Here is a 23,957-nt window from a genome sequence, read left to right on the forward strand (position 1 = left end):
ACTGATTTCCTGGGGCCCATGACAAGAGTTTTCACAGGCCTCCCCCCCCCCACGTAGGCGGCCCTCCCGTGTCGGTGGTTGTGCAAGCCCCCCTCCTCTATTTCACTCTCTTCCCATCTTTTTCTCACCCCCGTCTCACTCTTCACCTGCTCTCCTCCTCCCTCACTCTCCCCCCTCAATCCTGTCTTCCACACTCCCTCTCTCCTTTCACTCTCCCCCCGCCATCAATTACCCCTCTCACTCAATCCCCCCTTCTCACACTCATTCCCTCCCCCCCACAAAATACATACAAACCCCCCCCCCCAAATACATACAACCCCCACAATACACACAAGCCCCCCCACCCCCAAATACATACAACCCCCCCTAAATATACAAAACCCCTATCCCCCGAATACATACAAAAATGCCTTCCAAGCCCAAATACAGCTTCCGGAACGCGCCAACGTCAGAGAGAGGCCCAGCGTGCACCGGCATCAGAGATAGGTCCTGCCCAGGACAGTGAGGGAGGCTCGACGCTGGGGAGAGCAGAGGGCCGATTGCAACAAAAGGACTGGGAGCCGGGTAAAGAAGTTGGGCCCAACCTCCAGTGCCAGCTGGCCGGGCCCCCCGCAGCCACTGGGCCCGGGACACTTGTCCCAGCTCTCCACCCCCGTCGGCGGCCCTGAGTGGGGGGGTGTTTATATGAATACAGTAGAGGCCGATTGTAATGTTGCCAATTTAATTCCTTTATTTCTCATTCTTTCTAGGCCATTTATTCTCAACGTATTTGCAGATCCGTCTCAATTATGACTTTTCAATCACGATCCATGTCCAATTTGTGATGGTTTTTGGAACTGCTCCCTCTCATGGACACTACAATTACAGTAATGAGACAAAAGAAAGGACTGTGGCTTAAACACAGACTGTATTTCCATAAATGTACTTTTCAGTCTGATCACACAGGTTGCTTATTGGAATAAAATTATTACAATGCACCTGCATCCTGCAAGACTAACATTTTCAGCTCTGGGAATCAACAAACCTGCAGGAATTGTATAGGTTTAAATTACGAGTTGTATTTTGTATTCTCATTCCAGTAAAGTTATAATTTAACTGTATGTCATGTTTAATAAGCATCAAGTCTATTTTTTTTTATGGTAATGCATTTTCCATTAAATGTCAGCATTGAATACATCAATAAAGCATAAATACAATGGCGATTGTGAATTTTGATTAACACCGGTGTGAAGGTCTTCTTTTTAACTTCCATTTCAAATGAAAGATCCATCATCTTCCAGTCAGATGCATGTTGAGTGACAATCATTGTCGTAAAGCAGCAACTCTCCCCCCCACCCCTTTTTTACTTACCTGCACCAGGAGGGTCCCCATCAGAGTGGATTAGTGGTCCCCCAGCTATAAAGGACACCCCCCAATTCCCAAGATATTTGTAGTTTTTTTTTGTGCCAGTGTTACAAATACTGCATGGTTATGGAGTGGCCAATAGAATGTAGTGATGTCATCTTCCCATGACGTCGAGGCTTTCTATTGGCCGATGGATCGAAATCCACCGTCCCCGGTTAGAGCGACATTAAATTGTAGATATACTTAGATTTGAAGCTTTTCGGGGCAGGGACTCCTTTTTCCTGTTACTTTTATGTCAAGCACTTATTCTTTTATGTCAAGCACTTATTCCCATTATGTGTTATATTATTAGGCACATGTATTACTGCTGGGAAGCGCTAAGTACATAGATGGCGCTATATAAATAAAAATATACATGCATAAGGAGCATTTAGAGATGTAATCCTAGGTACTCTATTTTGACGAACTATTTTTTTGTTGTTAATGTCTTACAATCTTTTATATTGTACTCTACATGAGGGATTCATATTTGTTTTATGATGTGACTCACTTTTTTGTGAGGTAGTTTGTACATTTTAAAGGTTTCAGATATAAAGCAAATTGCAATTTGCTTTATAAGAAAATTATTCAGAGCATGTTTTGATGAAAAACCAAATACTGTGCTATGCGGCATTTAAAAAAATACTCAGGTTCCTAAATTTTTCTCAAGGTTTTTGGAATTGCACTGTGCAATATATCTTTAAGGCTGCGCTTATCGTGCCACTGTGGCAAGCTTTCCCTGGCCTTACACAGCGCGCCGTCTGGGGGAAGCCAGTGACGTCACGGAGCTGGTTCGCCCTCATTGGGCGAACCGCTCACGTGACCGGCCCTGCGCTCCGGCGAGCGCCAAATCTGAAGGCTCGGTGAGACACATGCTTCCGCAAGCGTGCGCGAGCCCCTGCTAAAGCCGCTCTCATTGCGGCTGCAGGGGCTCAGTGCCGAGCAGCAGCGCGCCTCAGCACGGGTCAGCGCTTATGCCGAGGCCTAAGAAAGCACAGCCAATGAAGATAAAACAAGCAAACGTTGCATTAGTTCAAATAATTTCAGTAATTTGTTACGTTTATTTATTAGTTAGATGAGAAAATAACTTCCACAAACACATTTTGTAGCACTTCCAAAATATCAGAACTCCCAAAATGTTATGGAACTTGTTTGTTTTTTTAAAGCCATACTCATAAAGTTGTTAATGCTTGAAGGGTTTAGTTACATACATAGTAGTAACCTTTAACAAGCAATGCAAATGTATGAGTTATATGTTTTGAATTTCTGAAGCAAAATGCTGGTAAACACTGCTTGCTCTCACCCCAGCTGTAGAGAAATTGATAAGTCGAGACTCCCTAACTTCCAATACGGGTTATCACACGCAATCCTGCATTGGTGTGAATCACAATTAATTAAACCAGGATTCCTGTGCGATAATCACTTTTTTTATTTAAATACAGAATTTGAACCAGGGGTGGGGTTCAGAGCTGAAACAAGCTATTAACTCCTGGGGAGGGGGACATCCCACAGTTCAAGGCATTTTATTTGTTGGGTTACAAACTTAAAAAAAAAAAAAGCTGGTTCCCGCAGACTTTCAATTCACCCATGGGACCCAAGGGATCTGGAGGCCCTTTTTACTCCCGAATAGGAGCTAAAACATGAGCAACTAAAACGGTAAGTATGTCTGGAACTGGGGGTTCCTGGAACTAAAAATGGAGCAGTACAGCATCGGGGGGCCCTCCTTTATTTTTACAGAATTCAAAAATTAGTATACTATTAAGCGAAGGCACTTGATAAAGGCCCAAAGTAGGACAGAAACATCGATCCTTTAATAAACCAGCATTATTATTCACTTTCTGCACCAATATAAAGGCAACATTCAAAATAAACATTGTACAATAGTGTTAAAAGTAATTTGTCATATCTTCTTCCAACATTACACACTTCAGCATGCAAGTTTTTGCAATAAATGTTTCTTTATTTTTCAATACTCAGAAATATATGGTATTCAAATCAAGTTCTTACGTGTTCTCAAAGAAGGTAACTTGTCCTTCCTGATGTATCCCTTCTCCATTATTTGGTGTTTATTCTAACTGGTATTCTGCAAAGTCTTTATACAGCTAAATAATACCTATGGTACGTATTATGACTGTTTCTTTGTATAAGGCCTTACCATGTGTTTGTCTATCTGACATATCGTATGAAGAGCATTTTTTATATTAGAAACTCAACCTTTTCTGACTTTCAGAATCAATGACTGAATCTTTAACAGAAATGTCCAACAACAGCTGTGTGTCATATAATCTTTCCAGCAACACTATTAGCCGATAGTCACACCCTTTACTTTCAGATAACCTCTTCAGCAGCCGTCATAATCAATCATACACTCCTTAGGAGATAATTTCTAACAAACAGGAAAGTGGCTAACAGAGGGAGTGCCAAAAAGGCAGGCAAATATATTGCAGAAATCAAACGTTTCTTCATGAGGAAGCTTCTAGCAATAATACAAAGAAAATGACATAGTAAGTGTTGCCCTTAAATGTTTGATGTCCGCAATGGAATGTATGCCAGGAAATCTTGTATTGTATTCATTTTTATGTGCTATCGGGTTATTTTGCCAATGCCGGTCATCCCGATATGCAAACACACCAGATGACATCTAGTAAGTTGCACAGTAAGATTTTTTATTTTGATAGATTTATTTTAAACACCGGAACGTTTACAAGCAAAATAAATGTATTCCTCACCATTTTCTATGTGAGGAAAATGCAACAACGTGATCATTATGGTTGCAACTCACAACTAATAGATGTACATCCTACCATTGCGAGACATTGGTTATTCTTCAGCGTTCTCTGTCACCTGGTCACTTCAGTGACACAGTTTGCTTGATTCCCTCTTCTGGTTATTTTACGTTACTGTGTACTTTACTTTAGCAGAAATAGCCCAACATCAAATCCTTCGCTCTAAACTCACCACAACAAGGGAGGGGCATTATCCAATAACATGCATAATACCCAAATCGCCAACACCGCGTGGTAAGAGCGATTATGATTTTGTGAAGAAGGGATGAGAATTGTCATGTTGTTACTGCCACATGCGACCATTGTATAGGTGGTGTTCTTCCTTGCCCGTTTCATAACCTCTTCGCTTCTGGCCTACCTTTCTTTCTAGTCACGACTCTGACAGTCAGTATTTTAGGAAAGGTTATCAGCAGGGCAACAATAAGTAGCAGCAGGGTCCAGGTATACGATGCAGGATCCCTCTTTCCTACTCCACACCATCACTTATGCTATACATTTCTCTCATGGCAACCTCAAGCTAAATGAAAGGAAATGCGTGACACAAATCCATATGGGATACACTCCTATATAATGGCCCCTAGGTCTTATGTTTACATCAAGCACCTATTTTTTATATGGTCAATACCATGTGGTCTGCAGAACTTTTTTTTTTTTTTTTTAAACTGAAGCAACACCTTTAATTAAAAAGGGTTGCATTTTGCTAAATAATGAACATATTGCATATCGGTTGTAAGTGCCCTCTCTATATTTTTTTTAATGAGCTTAGTGCAAATAATTGTTAAAGAATACGTATAGCCAATTACCCCATGCAGGGTATTACAGCTAGTTTCTCTGCTTTTAAGGCCTCTTAAACAAGAAGACGTTGCCAACAATAAGTTGCATCTCAAACTAAAACATGCAACTTTATAAAAATCAGCTTTAGATACAAAACTTCTTGTATAAAATTGTGGCTTGAAAGCTTGTGCGCTCCTCTTTGTTGGTCATGAATAAACAATGCCATAATGGGAATTGGCTAGGGAAGAAGTCTGGTCTATTATCGAGAATTGGGCCACAGCTGTGATAAAGTGCTGCAAAGCCTAAAGTAGTATGCGGTGCGAGCGGGAGGAGCAGCGATTGCGATACAGTGCATCAGAACCACAGGGCGATAAAGCAAACAAAGCAAAAATAAACGCTAAACCATACTTTGTAGCGGTTTAGAGGACCTCAAATAATTAAGCCTTCTGCTACTTTATCACAGTCGCACCCTTTGAAAAGTATGTCGGTCCTCCTTAATCGCAAAATGTTTCACAGGTTTAGGGTGTAGGCTGCACATCTTCAACAACCTTTTTCTTGTGAAATTCACACGTACAAGATTTGTTTCATACAAATTTCTGGCCAGAGACATTTAGGGATACTTTGAAAAGGAAGCTAGTGACTGTTCTAAACACAAGGGCTGACAACTAGGTGTCCAAACCAGCCTATTAATATCATGTTAGTGTAGCAAGCTCCATAAGTGCACATTTATTCAAACTTCTCATCTCCTTCTTCCACATCCTTTAAGCTGAGTACTTCCAGGGTGCCTTTTCCTTTTGTCTCACAGCGTATTAACTCATCAATTTCTCGGAAGCAGCCAGGATCGATTAAGCACACCTGAAATACAATACAAAAAGTGATACATTTTCCGTTTTTACCAGATGCAAATAAGAAAGATCGTTCATTTAATAAGGATAATTGAATCAAAGGAAGGCAATTACATGATCAGGCTGTTAAAAACAAACAAAAAAAAAAAACACGATTTTGGCCAGCTACGTTAAACTGTCCTATTGATTTTCCGGTTTATCATTTTACAGGTTATAGACACTTAATCAATATGTTCTAAAGATGTTTTCTTGATGTGCTTTAGATAAACAGGACTGAAATATTCTCCAGCAATGGCTGTAATTTGTGCTTCTCTTATTCTACATTGTACAATGCAGCGTGTATTGGATGTATCTGATCACCATGTTTAATATGTACTTTCTAATCTTCAGTAAGCAGAAATCCCAATTGGCTCTTTCACTCTGGTCTTCCTCCATTCGGAAAATGTTGGGACCCTATTTACTAGTATTTGCTTAGTTGGGTGGAGAGAAGTTAGATTTTTTTTTTTTTTCAAAACCACATTCTGGCTTACAATTTCCAGCTCCTGGTCAAAGTCCTCGTTCTCTATGTGCTTGATCAGTGGCTTCAGCTTCTCTTTCAGTCGCTTCCCGTCTTTGGCTGGCAGAATTAAGCGCAGCCTCATTTGTGCACGTTCAATCTGCATGGACTCTTTCAGCTGCTTGATAACATCCAATGCCTGAAACACACACACATATAAATATATATATATACTGTACATGCTTCAGAAGCCTGTTCAACCAGTGATGACAAGACGCACAATATCCAACTTGAGGTTATTACATTGGTGCTATTGTGTGTGCTGTGATCACATGGCATAAAAGGCAATAAAAGCACATAAAAACAGAACAGAGTACAGTAATACAACTTTTTACCAGACTGTGGATTACTCTTAAAAGAGTGGTAGCGACAACCTTAATGCTAAATTAATTAAAGCCCTTCAAGTTAACAATATGGATCTGACTCATACAATACAAAGTTATAAAAACAACAACAGCTGAGATGCCACCTGCCATAATTCAGCACCCTATTTCCTTGGTATGTGTCCGTTTCCCCTGCCTTTATGCACCATTATGAGTAATTGGTTCGTGCGACAAGTAGGTCTGATTTATTAGATGCAGTCAACCAAAAAATGAGCATGTCACATATGTTCATTTTATAGCCCATTAAAAAGATCCATACATGTGTTAAAGAGAAAGATGTTTTAAAACATACTTTTAACTATCCAATACCTTTTATTATAACTATCCAAATACCATTTATTATGAAAGTTGTTTTTAAAAGCAGACGAACAAGTTGCCCTAGGATGTCGCACCTAATTATTTAGGTGTGAAAAAATTTTTTTAAAAAAATGATTGTGCAAATTTCTTAAGCTAAAACAATGATAGCAAAATAAAGTATATATTTTTTTTTTTACATTTCCCATATACCCTTAACTACCACAAATGCCCTTATTTGCCACAGAACAGTTTCAGCATCTGTGTATGAAAAAAAGTGTTGTCTACGGCGCAAACAGTTACAGGTGAAAATACTAAGTGAATTATCCAAGTGAATTAGATAATAATGAATGATACCAGCACTTACATCAAATGTCACAAAGTACTCTATTGAACAAGGGCATCTTGGGTTAAACCTCCATAGTTGATTACATGTCCTTCCACATTACTGTTGGAACTACGATCATTCACCCAGTAGCCCAAGCACGCTGCCTAGGGGTCACACTCGACTCCTCTCTCACATTCGCCCCTCACATGCAAAACATTTCTAAAACTTGTCGCTTTTTCCTCCGCAATATAACAAAGATACGCCCTTTACTCTGTTACTCGACTGCTAAAACTCTGACTCAGGCCCTCATTCTCTCCTGTCTTGATTACTGTAACCTCCTGCTGTCCGGCCTTCCTGCCTCTCACCTGTCTCCCCTACGATCTATCCTAAATGCTGCTGCCAGAATCACTCTACTCTTTCCTAGATCTGTCTCAGCATCTCCCCTCCTGAAATCCCTCTCCTGGCTTCCGATCAAATCCCGCATCTCACACTCCATTCTTCTCCTCACTTTTAAAGCTGTACACTCTTCTGCCCCTCCTTACATCTCAGCCCTAATTTCTCGCTAGGCACCATCCCGACTCTTGCGTTCTGCTCAAGGATGTCTTCTTTCTACCCCCTTTTTATCTAAAGCCCTCTCCCGCCTTAAACCTTTTTCACTGACTGCCCCACACCTCTGGAATGCCCTTCCCCTCAGTACCCGACTAGCACCCTCTCTATCCACCTTTAAGACCCACCTTAAGACACACTTGTTTAAAGAAGCATATGAATAGCACTGGATAATCATGGACACATGATACATAAAGCTTGGCCCCCTGCAGACGCACTTACCAGAACTCCCTCCTCCTGTCTCTGTACGTTCTCCCTACCTACCAATTAGACTGTAAGCTCCTCGGGGCAGGGACTCCTCTTCCTTAATGTTATGTTTATGTCTAAAGCACTTATTCCCATGATCTGTTATTTATATTATCTGTTATTTATTCGATTACCACATGTATTACTACTGTGAAGCGTTATGTACATTAATGGCGCTATATAAATAAAGACATACAATGCAATGTAACGTAGAAACACAGACGCCATTGACACCACTTTTTTAAGTTATCTTGTGCAGTTGGGATACTGCAAGTGTTTGGCTGCATCTGATTTGTGCACATATATTTGCACCTTTTTTATATATGTATGCATATGTCTATTTCCTGATTGTCACTATCATCACCAGTATATAAGTTTGCGCCTTAGTATATTCACATCAGCATCTGTGTATGCCTTAATTAACATTACCAAGCTGCAGGGGGCAGCCTCGTCATGATGGAGAATACTGCCAGTGAGGGAGTGACATCATCCAAGTGTCCAGCAGTGGAAGGTACATCAAGCACAGCTCTCTGTGTATGTATTGTATGTCTTTATTTGTATGGCGCCATTGATGTACATAGCGCTTCACAGTAGTATGTGTATGTCTTTATATAGTGCCATCTAGGCACATAGCGCTTTACAATACACGTGACATAATATTATAACATAATGGGAATAGGCACTTTATACATAGAACAATAGGAAAGGGAGTCCTTGCCCTGAAGAGCTTACAATCTAAATTATTGATATATAAAACGCCCAAGATACGCAAAGTCCAGATGTGTACTAAGACAGCACATTTGGTTAGTGCCTACTGTATATTGACATCTTTGTAGTGTATACAGTTGGATTGTTTGCAAAGGGAAGTACAGCATGCGTTTTATACGTCACATTCAACTGCTAGTTTTTACATTTACCATATGTTGGCCTGAGCTACAAATGTAGCAGACTTCATTGCTCCCGCTGGTAACACAACATATCACATCATAATGCATAATATCACAGCATATCTCACCATACAATGGGTTAGCTACAGCGAATCTTTAATACATGGACTTGTGTTAGATTGAATAGCATCTGGATGGAGTATGTAAGAAACCAGGTTAATTCCAGATAGGATGACTATTTGATGTTTGGATTGTAGCTACTGTATGTACCTTCTTAGGAAAAAAGTATCATAGGAAGTTGCTGGGCTTTTTTTTTTTTGCTTACATAACTTTACCAATACAGCAATCAAATTCTACAAGTTAAATCTTGGGAGGATTCAGCAGCTAAGCACTCCCATCATATCTACAGTACCTCATGCAGCAACTTTACTGTCTCAATGCATGAGAGATAATTATATGTTTTCCTTAGTTTGTGTCTTAAACCTTTTCCTTGGGCATTGTCTGCCTCCTCAGATTTTAGGAACAAGCAAAAAATGAAAACAGGTGATTTGCTGGAGGTCCGAGGAAATGGGTTGAGAACCCAATGCTGGTCCTTTTCTCCTGCTTTAGTAATAATCAGTTGTGCTGGTTGAGGAGCTCGTTTAACAGACAAGCAGGCTCAAAGGGAGTTTGTGATCACTCCTTTTTCAGTACTAAAGATATTAAAGCAGTACATTATAAATAGTACAATTAAATACGTACTGGATTTTTAATGTATTAAGCTGAAATAAAACACATGATTTTTAATGTAACATCAGTTGTGTAGTGTTAGATAATACTTGCTGCATTACCCTCCCACCTCCCATTATGCCTTTTTTACAGAGTTTAAATGTATGAAGCTTTGGATTGCTATAGCAACCATTTACTATAGGCACAGCACTTCATGTTTTGAAATAGGTGGCCATATTGTGAACCCGGGGAAGCAGGATCTTTCCAGATTGATCGCAGCTTAATTACATTTCTTTAAAGCTATGCAACTGTTGCATCTATTAAAAATAAATGCTAACAGTTTTGCCAATTTAAAGGGGTGTGACTCTATAGGTCACCTATTGTGCTGGTGCCTTACAGTACTAGAAAAGAGACCAGACAAGCACAACACTGTATAAGTACCTTACAGTACTATGCGCTTGAAGGGGTAATGAAGCCCATATTTACAAAAGCAGTGCTGGTGCCTTCTGGAGTAGCATGGTTTCATCATTATGGCCCCATATATTTTCACTAGTTACATACTAGATGAGATTCAAAAAAAGATAAGTCCAAGTTCGAACTTTATTTTTGCCAAATGCGCTCAGAGTTTCTTTAAGAACGGCGATGATAAAAATGTGTGCTGTGATACTCCAGGTTAGTGGTTTGTAACCCTCTGCCCAGGACACCCCAGCCAGACCGGAGTTTGGGAACTATGAATGAATTACAAAGCATGTGAATGTGTGATTAGCTGGTTATTCCTGGAACATAGCCAGGCGGAGGGGTTCCAAGGAGAGAGTGAAGAAACGCTACTCTCATGTGTTATGCTCCTTGTCATTGTCAATAGAAATGTAAATAAGAAAGTTAAATGATGAAAAAAACAAAAACATTCGAAATAGGAAATGTTGATTTGAACTTGAAATAAATTAGAACAAAAATGTGTGTATATGTACTGTATATATATATATAATATAGATCAACGTCTGTATTTCTTAAAAATGTATTGCGTATATTTAAAAAAAACTCCTAAAAAAAAAAAAAGTTTCAAAACTACCACGTTACAATTTGTGGGGAAAAAAAAAGTCTGCGTTATAAACCTGCTGTATTGGAATGGTCTTAGTAACCAAATTGTGTCATCACATCAGCTAGTTTCTATTGTCAAAGGTGAACCTAAAATGGAACGTTGTGGGTAATGAATTTTGCGTAAGGGGCTCTCCTTAGTTTGTATCGTTGTACGTATTTCATTCAAAAATATTTATTATCTGATGCACAAACAGCTTCCGTAATTTCAATGCTATCAGACATGGAAGATGCACCAGGTTAGATAAATGACCATCTTAAACAACAGTGCCATAAATGGCACTTCATGGCTAGAAACTGAGCGATGTCCTCCCCTTCACGTATGTTTTACTAGTGATGGAAAAAGCAGCGTGGCAATATTCAGAAGGGAAATGGAGAGTAACTGAAGTGCATGGCTGCTTTTACCACCGAGTGGCAAAAAGGTGATGTGATCTCGGGTTGAAGGAGCAGTTTCTCTGTAAGAACCCTGTCAAAAGTGGCTAAACCCAGTTTATATCCCAGTCAAGTTTATTCATCTCTCTGCATCTCTCCCAGACACTTTGTGCTGTAATTTAATGTCCAAACATCCTGTTATATCATGTTATTTAATGTTCATCAAAAATCACGCATCTTCAATGTAATGCGATTACTAATCCTCCATGCTCATTATTGATGCAGGAAAGGCAGCATGGTTTTACTGGGTTTCTATTCTCCCAAATGACAGGCGTTTATAACGAATGCAACGTATCTTAGTATGCGGCATTACTGGTCATCAACAAACAATGCAAATATTAAGCTGGCTTTTAATACGCAATCTGATGAGGGATTTTAATATTGGGTAAAAATGACTCGGTAATCCTTTTAAAGGTGAGGACATTTATAAGTGTTGCACACCTACAAACTTGCAGGATGAATCGTTTACATTCTGTAGCCTCACCCACTATCTTTCTTTCACACGTCAACATAAAGTGGAGCGGTCCTCCGAATTTACCTGCTGTTTAGTGCTTTTGGTTGCTTTCACAGAGTAGTGAATATCCTTCATTGCTCGTTCAATGAGGTTAACAGTATAAGGCCTCTTGGTCTCTGGGTTCACACATTTCTCTGCCACGATGGTAGCAATGTCTCGAAACATTTGTTCTAGCTGTGTGCTTCGTTCCTTTTCCGATACCTGTAGCTCCCCCTTGGCTAAAATCTAGGAGGAGGAAATAATTCAACCGTCGGAATCAATGATGTTGGCAGAAACACAGAGTAGAATTTCAATAGTAACAAGCAAACATACAGGGCAGACATCTGAAAGGGACATTTGTAGCTGTAAAAAAACCAAACCAGTGTTGATTTCACAAACGCTGAAGGATCTTTTCTTTTGTGCTTTTCTATATTGGGAATCTATTTTAAGGAGACTCGTTCTGGATGGACACGACATTTTGAATTAACATGCCATCTTGAGAACCAGATTCTGAGAGCTTCACATTATACCAGGCCTGCACAACTGCAGTCCTCGAGGGCCGTAAACAGGCCAGGTTTTCAGGATATCCCTACTTCAGGAAGGCTTGAAATCCAGAGATTTGCAGCGGAGCACAGCTGAGGAATGGGGCCAGCACCAGCAGTTGAAGGGTTAAAAATATGTTTATTAAAGCATAGTTTAACACGAAGGGGAGACAAGACAAACTCTGACGCGTTTCAGGCTATGCAGCCCTTTATCAAATCTTTGATAAAGGGCTGCATAGCCTGAAACGCGTCAGAGTTTGTCTTGTCTCCCCTTCGTGTTAAACTATGCTTTAATAAACATATTTTTAACCCTTCAACTGCTGGTGCTGGCCCCATTCCTCAGCTGTGCTCCGCTGCAAATCTCTGGATTTCAAGCCTTCCTGCATCTATTCTGCGTGACGCACGCACCTATGGAGTAAACAACATATTCAGTGAGTATTGTTAATTCCCTACCCATGGATTCAAGGGAACTTACAGACCGATACAGTGCAGCAGGTAAGAGTTTCTATTGTCTTGTGAGGTGCCAATAGGCATTAAACAGTCCCTCACCATAAGACATCATTATTGACTATATACTCCTGTGAATGCACTGGGTCCAATACTACCACTATTGAAATAATAATCTCCATAACCTGATTATCAACTTATACCACATTGCTGTATCTCATTCGCTGGAGCGCCGCTTTTTGGGATTTATCCCACCTTTCTACTATCCCTACTTCAGCACAGCTGGCTCAATTAGGGGCTCAGTATGACTGAGCCCCTAATTGAGCCAGCTGTGCTGAAGTAGGGATATCCTGAAAACCTGGCCTGTTTACGGCCCTCGAGGAATGGAGTTGTGCATGCCTGCATTATACCCATGGGCTCCGAGATAAAAGTTTGGTTTTTCAAAAATTGTGGTATGTGATGTGTATCTATATTTTTATTTTGGGTCAGTAGTATAGATCTCCTAATTGAAATGTGTATAAATATTTTCTTTTATTAACCCATATACTAGTATTAACAGTAGAGCCTGTTGCTTTGTAATCTAGAAAACGAAGAACAGAGATGTAGGAAGACTATGGCATGATGTAAAGAAGGTTAAAACATTCTGTAATGTGAACAAAAGTAAATACAATAAAAAGGGAAAGATTATCTGATGTAATGTACTGTTTTCCAATAATCTCTTCCCCACTATCTGAAAACCCCCACCCACAAACAATGTAAATGAGCGGTGGAGATACCCAATCCCATTATATGTTACTATCTCTAAGGCCGAAGGCATGATCAGCACTTACCCGCTGACCCGCACTTGGCAGTGAGCCCGTGCAGCCGCAATGAGAGCGGCTTTAGCAGGGGCTCGCGCATGCTTCGCAGGCGTGCGGAGGCGACAGTCAGATTTTAATTTGCGCGCCGAGGGAAGCGGAGGGCCGGTCACGTGAGCGGTTAAAACGGACTGCTGTGGTGTGTGGGGTGGGTGGGTGAGGGGCAAAACAACTGCTATAGTGTGTGATTGGGGGGCAAAACGGACTGCTGTGGTGTGTGGGGGTGGGCGGGTGAGGGGCAAAACGGACTGCTGTGGTGTGTGGGGGTGAGGGGCAAAACGGACTGCTGTGGTGTGTGGGGGTGAGGGGCAAAACGGACTGCTGTGGTGTGTGGGGTGGGTGAGTGAGGGGCAAAACGGACTGCTGTGGTGTGTGGGGTGGGTGAGTGAGGGGCAAAACAGACTGCTGTGGTGTGTGGGGTGGGTGGGTGAGGGGCAAAACGGACTGCTGTGGTGTGTGGGGGTGGGCGGATGAGGGGCAAAACGGACTGCTGTGGTGTTGGGTGAGGGGCAAAACAGACTGGTGGGTGGGTGAGGGGCAAAACGGACTGCTGTGGTGTGGGGGTGGGGGGCAAAACGAACTGCTGTGGTGTGTGTGATTGGGGGGCAAAACGGACTGCTGTGGTGTGTGGGGGTGGGCGGGTGAGGGGCAAAACGGACTGCTGTGGTGTGTGGGGGTGAGGGGCAAAACGGACTGCTGTGGTGTGTGGGGTGGGTGAGTGAGGGGCAAAACGGACTGCTGTGGTGTGTGGGGTGGGTGAGTGAGGGGCAAAACAGACTGCTGTGGTGTGGGGTGGGTGGATGAGGGGCAAAACGAACTGCTGTGGTGTGGGGGTGGGGGGCAAAACGGACTGCTGTGGTGTGTGGGGGTGGGCGGGTGAGGGGCAAAACGGACTGCTGTGGTGTGTGGGGTGGGTGAGTGAGGGGCAAAACAGACTACTGTGGTGTGTGGGGTGGGTGGGTGAGGGGCAAAACGGACTGCTGTGGTGTGTGGGGGTGGGCGGATGAGGGGCAAAACGGACTGCTGTGGTGTTGGGTGAGGGGCAAAACAGACTGGTGGGTGGGTGAGGGGCAAAACGGACTGCTGTGGTGTGGGGGTGGGGGGCAAAACGAACTGCTGTGGTGTGTGGGGGGCAAAACGGACTGCTGTGGTGTGTGGGGGTGGGCGGGTGAGGGGCAAAACGGACTGCTGTGGTGTGTGTGTGGGTGGGCGGGTGAGGGGCAAAACGGACTGCTGTGGTGTTGGGTGAGGGGCAAAACAGACTGGTGGGTGGGTGAGGGGCAAAACGGACTGCTGTGGTGTGAGGGGGGGGCTGGTGTGGGTGAGGGGCAAAACGGACTGCTGTGGTGTGTGGGGAGGGGAGCAAACAGTGGAGTGGTGTGGGGGCAAACAGTGGTGTGGTGTGGGGGGGCAAACAAAGTGGTGTGGGGGGGCAGGCAAACAAAGTGGTGTGGGGGGGAGGCAAACAAAGTGGTGTGGTGTGGGGGGGAGGCAAACAAAGTGGTGTGGTGTGGGGGGGAAGGAGATAAGGGGGAGAGATAGCAATGGGGGGGGAGAGCGAGCAATGGGGGAAAGAGAGAGAGAGCGAGCAATGGGGGAAAGAGAGAGAGAGCGAGCAATGGGGGAAAGAGAGAGAGAGCGAGCAATGGGGGAAAGAAAGAGAGAGAGAGAGAGCGAGCAATGGGGGAAAGAGAGAGAGAGAGAGAGAGCAATGGGGGAAAGAGAGAGAGAGAGAGAGAGAGCAATGGGGGAAAGAGAGAGAGAGAGAGAGAGCAATGGGGGAAAGAGAGAGAGAGAGAGCAATGGGGGAAAGAGAGAGAGAGAGAGCAATGGGGGAAAGAGAGAGAGAGCAATGGGGGAAAGAGAGAGAGAGAGCAATGGGGGAAAGAGAGAGAGAGAGAGCAATGGGGGAAAGAGAGAGAGAGCAATGGGGGAAAGAGAGAGAAAGAGAGAGAGAGCAAGCAATGGGTGAAAGAGCGAGCGAGCGCAAGCAATGGGGGAGAGAGAGAGAGCGAGCGAGCGCAAGCAATGGGGGAAAGAGAGAGAGAGAGAGCAAGCAATGGGGGAAAGAGAGAGAGAGAGCAAGCAATGCGGGAAAGAGAGAGAGAGAGAGAGCAATGGGGGGAAGAGAGAGAGAGAGCGCAAGCAATGCGGGAAAGAGAGAGAGAGAGAGCAATGGGGGGAAGAGAGAGAGAGAGAGAGAGCGAGCGAGTGCAAGCAATGGGGGAAAGAGAGAGAGAGAGAGAGAGCGAGCAATGGGGGAAAGAGAGAGCGAGCAATGGGGGAAAGAGAGAGAGAGAGAGAGAGAGAGCAATGGGGGAAAGAGAGAGAGAGGGGAAGCAATGGGGGAAAGAGAGAGAGAGGGGGAGCAATGGGGAAAGAGAGAGAGAGAGCAATGGGGGAAAGAGAGAGAGAGAAAGAGAGAGAGCAATGGGGGAAAGAGAGAGAGAGCGCAATGGGGGAGAGAGAGAGCAATGGGGGAAAGAGAGAGAGAGAGCAATGGGGGAAAGAGAGAGAGAGAGAGAGAGAGAGAGAGAGAGAGAGAGAGAGAGAGAGAGAGCAATGGGGGAAAGAGAGAGCGAGAGAGAGCAATGGGGGAAAGAGAGAGAGAGAGAGAGCAATGGGGGAAAGAGAGAGAGAGAGAGAGCAATGGGGGAAAGAGAGAGAGAGAGAGAGCAATGGGGGAAAGAGAGAGAGAGAGCAATGGGGGGAAGAGAGAGAGCAATGGGGGAAAGAGAGAGAGAGAGAGCAATGGGGGAAAGAGAGAGAGAGAGCAATGGGGGAAAGAGAGAGAGAGAGAGCAATGGGGGAAAGAGAGAGAGAGAGCAATGGGGGAAAGAGAGAGAGAGAGCAATAGGGGAAAGAGAGAGAGAGAGCAATAGGGGAAAGAGAGAGAGAGAGAGCAATAGGGGAAAGAGAGAGAGAGAGAGAGCAATGGGGGAAAGAGAGAGAGAGAGCAATGGGGGAAAGAGAGAGAGAGCAATGGGGGAAAGAGAGAGAGAGAGCAATGGGGGAAAGAGAGAGAGAGAGCAATGGGGGAAAGAGAGAGAGAGAGCAATGGGGGAAAGAGAGAGAGAGAGCAATGGGGGAAAGAGAGAGAGAGAGCAATGGGGGAAAGAGAGAGAGAGAGCAATGGGGGAAAGAGAGAGAGAGAGCAATGGGGGAAAGAGAGAGAGAGAGAGCAATGGGGGAAAGAGAGAAGGGAGAGAGGAGGGAAGGGGGTAGAGAGAAAATGGACACATACACACCCTTTTCAGCCTATGACACGCCCCCTCCCCTAATAGCCACACACCCCCACTCCTGCTCTAAAAATGTTGCAGGACACTGATCGCTCATGCTTGAGAGCTGGTGACATCACCACTCTCCAAGCATGAGCGAGCTCAGCGGCAGCGGGGCCCCAGCCTAAGGCCCCGCTCCCTCCGTCAGCGCTCCCGCACTGCAGACAGGCGGGGCGCTGACAGACACAGGCCACGATATGTGGTCTGTAGGGAGCCGGAGCGGGAGGTGGGCGGGAGTGGGAGGTTTGAGCGGGAGGGGGGGCGGGGAGGGGGGGCGTGGCTTGAGCGGAGGGACCCGCTACTCTCCCCCCTCCCCATCCCTCCCTCCACGGGCTCGGGCTGGCACTCATACACACACGCAGACACACACACACACACAAACACACACACTCAGGCACACATACTCAGGCACACACACAGACAGAGGCAGGCACTCACGCACTCAGACACACACATACACACATACACACACACGCACGCACGCAGGCACTCATACACATACACACACAGACACACACAGAGGCAGGCACTTACGCACTCGGGCACACACATACACAAACACAGATAGGCACTCACGCTGCTTTCCCCCCACACTCCTCCCGGCTCCCCGAAGCCTCTCCTCCTCCCGAAGCCTCCCCTCCTCATTGGCTCACAGCCACACCATGTGACGCGTCAACGCTAGGGATCACCATTCTCCTGTATCCCGTAGCGGCTGACGAGTCACAGTGTGTAGTGAGCTGTGCAGCCAGGGGGGACTGGGACCGGCTCGGGAGGATTCCCCTGCTGGTGGGGAACTCGCGTGTGGCTGCCCGCGCCGCCGGGCGCACCGGGTCCCAGGCCTAAGAATGACACGTGCCAGCACATTAAAGCATGATCAAGAAGTCAATCTTTACCTACCTCCTTGCAGATTTCTGTCTGGTCTTCTGTCCCGAAAGACTTAAGGAGATCCTCTTTCTTAGCCACCTGACCTTTAGAAACATTGATAAACACGGAAGGGGTCTGCAATACTTCATCAAGATCTTTCTCGCTACAAAAAAAAAAAACATTTGGTTATATTAAGAATCTTTAGAGGACCCACTCGAAAGCAATATTAGTATTAACTGCTTACGGATAATGAAAAACTACGTTTAAAATAGGTCTTTGCGCAGCTGTGTTAAAAAATAATAATAAGGCCTGCGTAAACTGAATTTTTGGCCCAAAATTGACGCATGGAAATCTCAAGTGAAATTTCGCTTGTGTGCACCGAAGTACACATTTTATTTTTTCCAATGTGCGCCTTAAGCGGCAAAAATTGTTTTAATCAAATATTTTGGCGCACAGAAATAGAATGCGCTTGGCACACATATGTAAATGGTAGGTACTAAACAAAATAATTGTATTTGTGCACCTAAAAAAGTAAAACGTGCGTCAAAATCTTCCACTAACTTTAACCTGACGTAAACTTTAACCTGACGTAAACTTTAACGCTGCATGGATGTTTGATTCTATAGGTTAACACAGGGGTGAGCGGGCGGTTGCAGAGGCCCCACGCTCTTCCCTAAGGCATTTAATTTAATGCTGGGGGATCGCGTGAGGCCTCTGCAACTCTCAACTTACCAGGACTCAGAAGCGTGGTGACGTGTCGCCATGGCAGCGCATTGTCAAATGACGCTGCCTGGTAACGGCGTCATTTAAAGCCGTAAAACAAGGTGTGGGGGGGGTGGGGGGGGGAAGGGGGGTGCGAGCACTGGGTAGAGAACAGCACCAATAGTTTGTGCACCCCTGGGTTACAATGTATAGGTTAACAACATTTGTTATTTTCACAATATGGCTATTATAATATTACAATATTAGAGTAATCATTTATACAGTATTTACTAACACTAGTTATAATAAAAAAAAATACACAATCCTCAATTTACATTGTATCAATCATTCCAATGGTAAACCGGCGCCAAAAAGAAGGAAAATCTGACCAAATATAGTCCAATTCAAAGGGTTGGGATGAGTTCCATGGAAGTGTCCTCAATGCAATCTCAGACAAACAAACATATAAGACCACAACATAAAAGAGAAGAAAAGAGAAAAAAGATCATAGCGCAACTAAATACAAACAACAAATCACTGATATAGTATACAGATATAGACAGTAATTTAATATATAATTAAAAAAATACACATAAAAAAACAACAAACAATTGCTTGTTGGGCAGGGAACACACTAATAAAGTGATGGCGTCCAGTGGGGCTAAAACTGAAACCCTACTTACAGCACTGCTGAATATTAAAGCCTGTATATCAATCACACAGCCCTCCGTGGCCTGGGTAGAGAAAGGAGGATTCGCCACAACGTCCGTGTGCTGCTGCACCGCAGGGAAGCTCCTCTCCTGTGGTATCACACCGCCAGCTGCCTCACTCGTCTGCAGACGTATAGGCTCATAAATGGAGGAACACCAGAGCTCTATCCGCCGAGGCCTCCCTGGGACAGTCACGCGGACCTCAGGTCTCGCGAGACCACGTGACGTCACCGCTGAGAGCCGAGACAGGGGAAGGAAGCTCGCAGGTGCCAGGCAATGAAACAGCCGAAGCTGCTGGGGATGGGAAAGCAATTGAACAGGAGATGAACGCCAAATAGTCCTTGCCAGTAATAAAAGTCCACCCTACGCGTTTCGTGACGTCAGTCACTTCGTCAGGCTCATGCCCCTTCCCTGCGGTGCAGCAGCACACGGACGTTGTGGCGAATCCTCCTTTCTCTACCCAGGCCACGGAGGGCTGTGTGATTGATATACAGGCTTTAATATTCAGCAGTGCTGTAAGTAGGGTTTCAGTTTTAGCCCCACTGGACGCCATCACTTTATTAGTGTGTTCCCTGCCCAACAAGCAATTGTTTGTTGTTTTTTTAATGTGTATTTTTTTAATTATATATTAAATTACTGTCTATATCTGTATACTATATCAGTGATTTGTTGTTTGTATTTAGTTGCGCTATGATCTTTTTTCTCTTTTCTTCTCTTTTATGTTGTGGTCTTATATGTTTGTTTGTCTGAGATTGCATTGAGGACACTTCCATGGAACTCATCCCAACCCTTTGAATTGGACTATATTTGGTCAGATTTTCCTTCTTTTTGGCGCCGGTTTATCTTTATTTATTGTCAATTTTTGGTTTGTGTCACCCATTGTTCCTGGCAGCCTTTGCCTAATATTTTAGGAGTTTATATATTATTAGTTGTTAATATACACAAATTTTTGCATTTTAAGCATTAGCGCTGTTCCCACTGCCCTTTCCCTTAATCATTCCAATGGCCTTTATAGGTCTTATATTAGTGTTATTTACTGTTATGTGAGAAACCTGAACTAAATAATGGAGCATAAATGGGAACGCCATTACACAAATATCATTGTAATATTTATTTTTAAGTGACAGTTTTATAAATAATTTTGTAATGTCCTGGTTTCTACTTTTGAAAATCTGGTCACCCTACTGAAAGAGCACACAGTAGTTTTATGTGACACGAAAAAGGAAAAAAAAAAAAGTTAGGTAATCTGCTACCTTTTACTTATCCAACATTTAAAGTGTACAAGCTTTCGAATCTCACTGGATCATGCCAAAAGTAGATTTATAAAATCATTAAAAAAAAGCTCACACTACATAAGAGCATAGATCAGCCAAAACAAGTAACTTGCATTCAATAAAACTACTCATACCGCAAGCGACAGTCTCGGCGTGCTGTACTGCAAAGCAGACGGCTGGGGAAGAGACTGAGAAATTTGTTTTTTTTTCTGGCGACGGCCGTGTCACGTGAGCGGTTCAGCCAATGAGGGAGGACCACTCAGTACCTCCAAGCCTCCTCTGCTCTCTCTCACCGGTATAATCAAGATGCTGCTCGTGGCAGCTCTGGGTTACGTCACAGAATAGTGCTGCCGCCTTGCAGCACTTGGTATAATCAAAACTTAAGGGATGTTTCTCAACATCTCATAGGTAGGTGTCACAAATCTTCACAGTGCAAGAACTCAGCGCAATCAGAAAAAAGAAAATATACGTAGTGCAAATGTGCAACATTTTAAATCGTGTGATTTTGAAACTTTATCAATGCCTACGCAAGTGGTAGTGTAGCAAGTCAGGCGTTTTCAGATTAAGTCTGGAGTAGGTTTTGGTGAACTGGCGTCACTGGAACTCCCCGGATCATAAAATAAGAGAATTGGTGGACATGGTACAGAACAGCTTTATATATTAAAAATATAATTGAGCAGTGAGCTCATTCAACTCACATGCTCCAAAGATTAAAAAAAACGTTATTTGACCACTCTGGGTCTGAAGTGAATGACGTCTCGATCACACACACAGCCGGCTTCAGTCTCTCTAATAGCCACACTTCCGGATTCCCCGGCCGATGACACGATCGTCGGCTGTGCGATGAGCAGAGACCTTCGATGCTGGCTTCCAAGGTGCAGGGGATGCGGTCTCTCAGATAGTAGCTCACATGTCCGGGTTTCCCAGTGGATGACATGCACGTCAGCTGTGCGATGAGTGGAGAACTCCTATAACAGCTTCCAAGGTGCAGGGGGTGTGGGGGACGCAGCACTTGCAGATTCAGGGACCACCCTATCAGGGACCACCCTAAACCCAAAAGCGCGACTCCCCATTAGAGAGACTGAAGCCGACTGTGTGTGATCGAGACACCATTCACTTCAGACCCACAGTGGTCAAATTGCTGTTTTTACCGTTGCAGCATGTGAGTAGAATGAGCTCACTGCTCAATTATATTTTCAATATATAAAGCTGTTCTGTACAATGTCCACCTTTTCTCTTATTATTATGATCCGGGGAGTTCCAGAGAAGCCAGTTCACAAAGATTTACACTAGATTTAATCTGAAAACACCTGATTTATTACACAAACGTGCGTGGGCATTCGAAGATTTTCCAAACCACACCATTTAAAATGTTGCACTATGTATATTTTCTTTTTTCTATGATTGCGGGGAGTTCTTGAATTTTGTGATCACAACCTTAACATGCCTCCAGAAAACTATTTATTTTAAATGACAGTACTTACAATAATTCATTTTAATCATTCAGAAGCAAAATTAATCTTGACACTTTCAGAAGACGGGGATTGCATGATTTAACCACTGTGCTGCCACTCAGAACACCCTGCGGGTGCGCTGCAGGGAGCGGGTGTATGTAATGCACACATCACCTGCTAATGTGTCACATGCGAGTCTCAGGGATAATGATCTCGGTGACCTTTAATCTTGCAAACTTTAATGGAGTCTGACTGATAAAGTTCACTACTTCGCCATGTTTAAAATGCCACTTTCTGCACAACTGCCTCTCCTACTGTTTCTGTACGTTCTACCAATTAGATTGTAAGCTCTTCAGAGCAGGGACTCATTTTCCTAAATGTTACATTCATGTCTGAAGCACTTATTCCCATGATCTGTTATTATTTGTTATTTATAGGATTGTCACGTGTATTACTACCGTGAAGCGCTATGTACATTAATGGCGCTATATAAATAAAGACATACTGTACATACAACTGGGTGCCTTCCATACACCACGTGATAGCTATTTGTATGCCAAGCCTCGCTATCACCAGCGACGCTCATTGCCTGAGCTCTAACGATGGCTCCGCCCCCTAACAATTTGCGTTCTACACAAGCAAATGTCGGCTCCGGGATGAAAAACAACCCTCCCACCCCACACCGACCGGCTGATACTCACGCGCCACTCCGCCAGCTCATCACTTTGTTCTTGTAACAGGCAATCTCGAACCTCTTCCCTCCTTTCTTCATCCGCACAACCGCCACGTTCGTCAGGCGGATCTGGTTGGTCGGGGTGAAGATAGACATGTTTGTTGCCGCTTGCCCCCTTCGACAAACTGAAATGTAAACTCACAGCACGAGATTGTCTCACGCTTTCACTACAACAACTCAGCGGCGCGCGGGTCCCAGCGCACTGTACGTCAGCCTCACGCGCACCAACTTCACCTTGCGCGTGCGCAACAATCCTCTTGGCGAAGCGTCGCAAGGTGTTGACTTGTCGTAGTCTGTGAACAGCGTTTCAATAAAGTTGGTTGATATAGTGGAAAAAAAAAAACCGTTTACGAAGCACTGTTAAGGAAACAAAGATGGCGGCCCCCATTGAGGCGTGAGTTTGGGAGGTGTTTGCGCAGATCATCATCAGCTCTTTGTCTTGTGGGCGCACGATGTGGCTGATGCAGGTGGCTGCAGTGCAGGGAGAGGGTATGTACAGATACGAGGTTTTGCAGAGGTGACTGCCAAATACACACATCACAGTCTCGGGGATCTGTAATCTCATAGACTTTAATGGAGTCTGATAAAATCCACTACTTTCCCCTGATTAAAATGCCACTTTGTTGCCCTGCACCTCACTCATCTTGGTGCCTGGAGGTTCATCTCTTAGCCGAGTTTTTCTTGAAGTCGAAGATATCCGTGTATTTATTTCAGGCCCTCCAACGTTTGGCACATGAAGAGGTACACTTTGTGTGCTATGTTAGTACGGGACAGAGAACTTCGAAGTTAGCGATACTTTCTAAAGATGCACTGTAGCAACTAACACTATGCAAAGATTATACTAACAATACAATTGTGTGTAATATATATCTATATATATATATATATATTAAACGTCTACAAACACATAAGTGATTTATTCCCACCCCTGGTTGTTGCTGAATAACTCCTCAATCTTCCAGCAGCTTTAGCTGAAGGCGTTTAGCTGCAACCAGTGACTGAAATAGGTAGAGGACATAAAAAGCAAAAACAAAGTACTGTGTCTGCTAAATAGGTGCAGTTGGAGAGTGTTATTTAATGCCAGGGATTTGGTTGTGTTAGCCTCATGGGGGCCAGCTACATATTGCAAAATAGTTTATTTTTTATTCTTGTAAATGTGCTCAGCACGGTCCAAAATGAGGTTCATTGACTGAACAAGACAAGGGTGTACAAATGCATCAAGGGATTTTTCTATCTCTTCTCATTTGGTCATAAGAATGTTATTATTATTATTATGGAGC

The 23,957-nt window shown here is 43.8% G+C and overlaps 3 protein-coding genes across 5 annotated transcripts in view; 2 read left to right on the plus strand and 1 right to left on the minus strand.

Annotated features, from left to right (window-relative positions):
• LOC142489353 (merlin-like) overlaps positions 1 to 1,219 on the plus strand; it is a 216,878-nt gene extending 215,659 nt beyond the window's left edge. For all 3 annotated transcript variants that reach the window (XM_075589936.1, XM_075589935.1, XM_075589937.1), the window contains one exon: positions 750 to 1,219. The gene's annotated coding sequence lies outside the window, so the exon portion shown is untranslated. The remainder of the gene's footprint in view (positions 1 to 749) is intronic.
• A 1,970-nt stretch (positions 1,220 to 3,189) lies between these two features.
• SBDS (SBDS ribosome maturation factor) lies at positions 3,190 to 22,933 on the minus strand. Its single transcript, XM_075589942.1, has 5 exons — positions 22,646 to 22,933; positions 17,838 to 17,967; positions 11,862 to 12,062; positions 6,319 to 6,483; positions 3,190 to 5,798 (listed from the first exon to the last, which is right to left on the minus strand). Exons 1-5 carry the CDS (start codon positions 22,771 to 22,773, stop codon positions 5,670 to 5,672), a joined length of 753 nt encoding a protein of 250 aa, XP_075446057.1. The 5' UTR covers positions 22,774 to 22,933; the 3' UTR covers positions 3,190 to 5,669.
• LOC142489354 (S-adenosyl-L-methionine-dependent tRNA 4-demethylwyosine synthase TYW1-like) overlaps positions 22,550 to 23,957 on the plus strand; it is a 109,088-nt gene continuing 107,680 nt past the window's right edge. Inside the window, exon 1 of the mRNA XM_075589939.1 lies at positions 22,550 to 23,166. Within this exon, the coding sequence (XP_075446054.1) occupies positions 23,130 to 23,166 (37 nt within the window). The 5' untranslated portion in view covers positions 22,550 to 23,129. The remainder of the gene's footprint in view (positions 23,167 to 23,957) is intronic.

The sequence above is a fragment of the Ascaphus truei genome, chromosome 3 (genome assembly GCF_040206685.1).
Source record: "Ascaphus truei isolate aAscTru1 chromosome 3, aAscTru1.hap1, whole genome shotgun sequence".
Classification (NCBI taxonomy): Eukaryota; Metazoa; Chordata; class Amphibia; order Anura; family Ascaphidae; genus Ascaphus; species Ascaphus truei.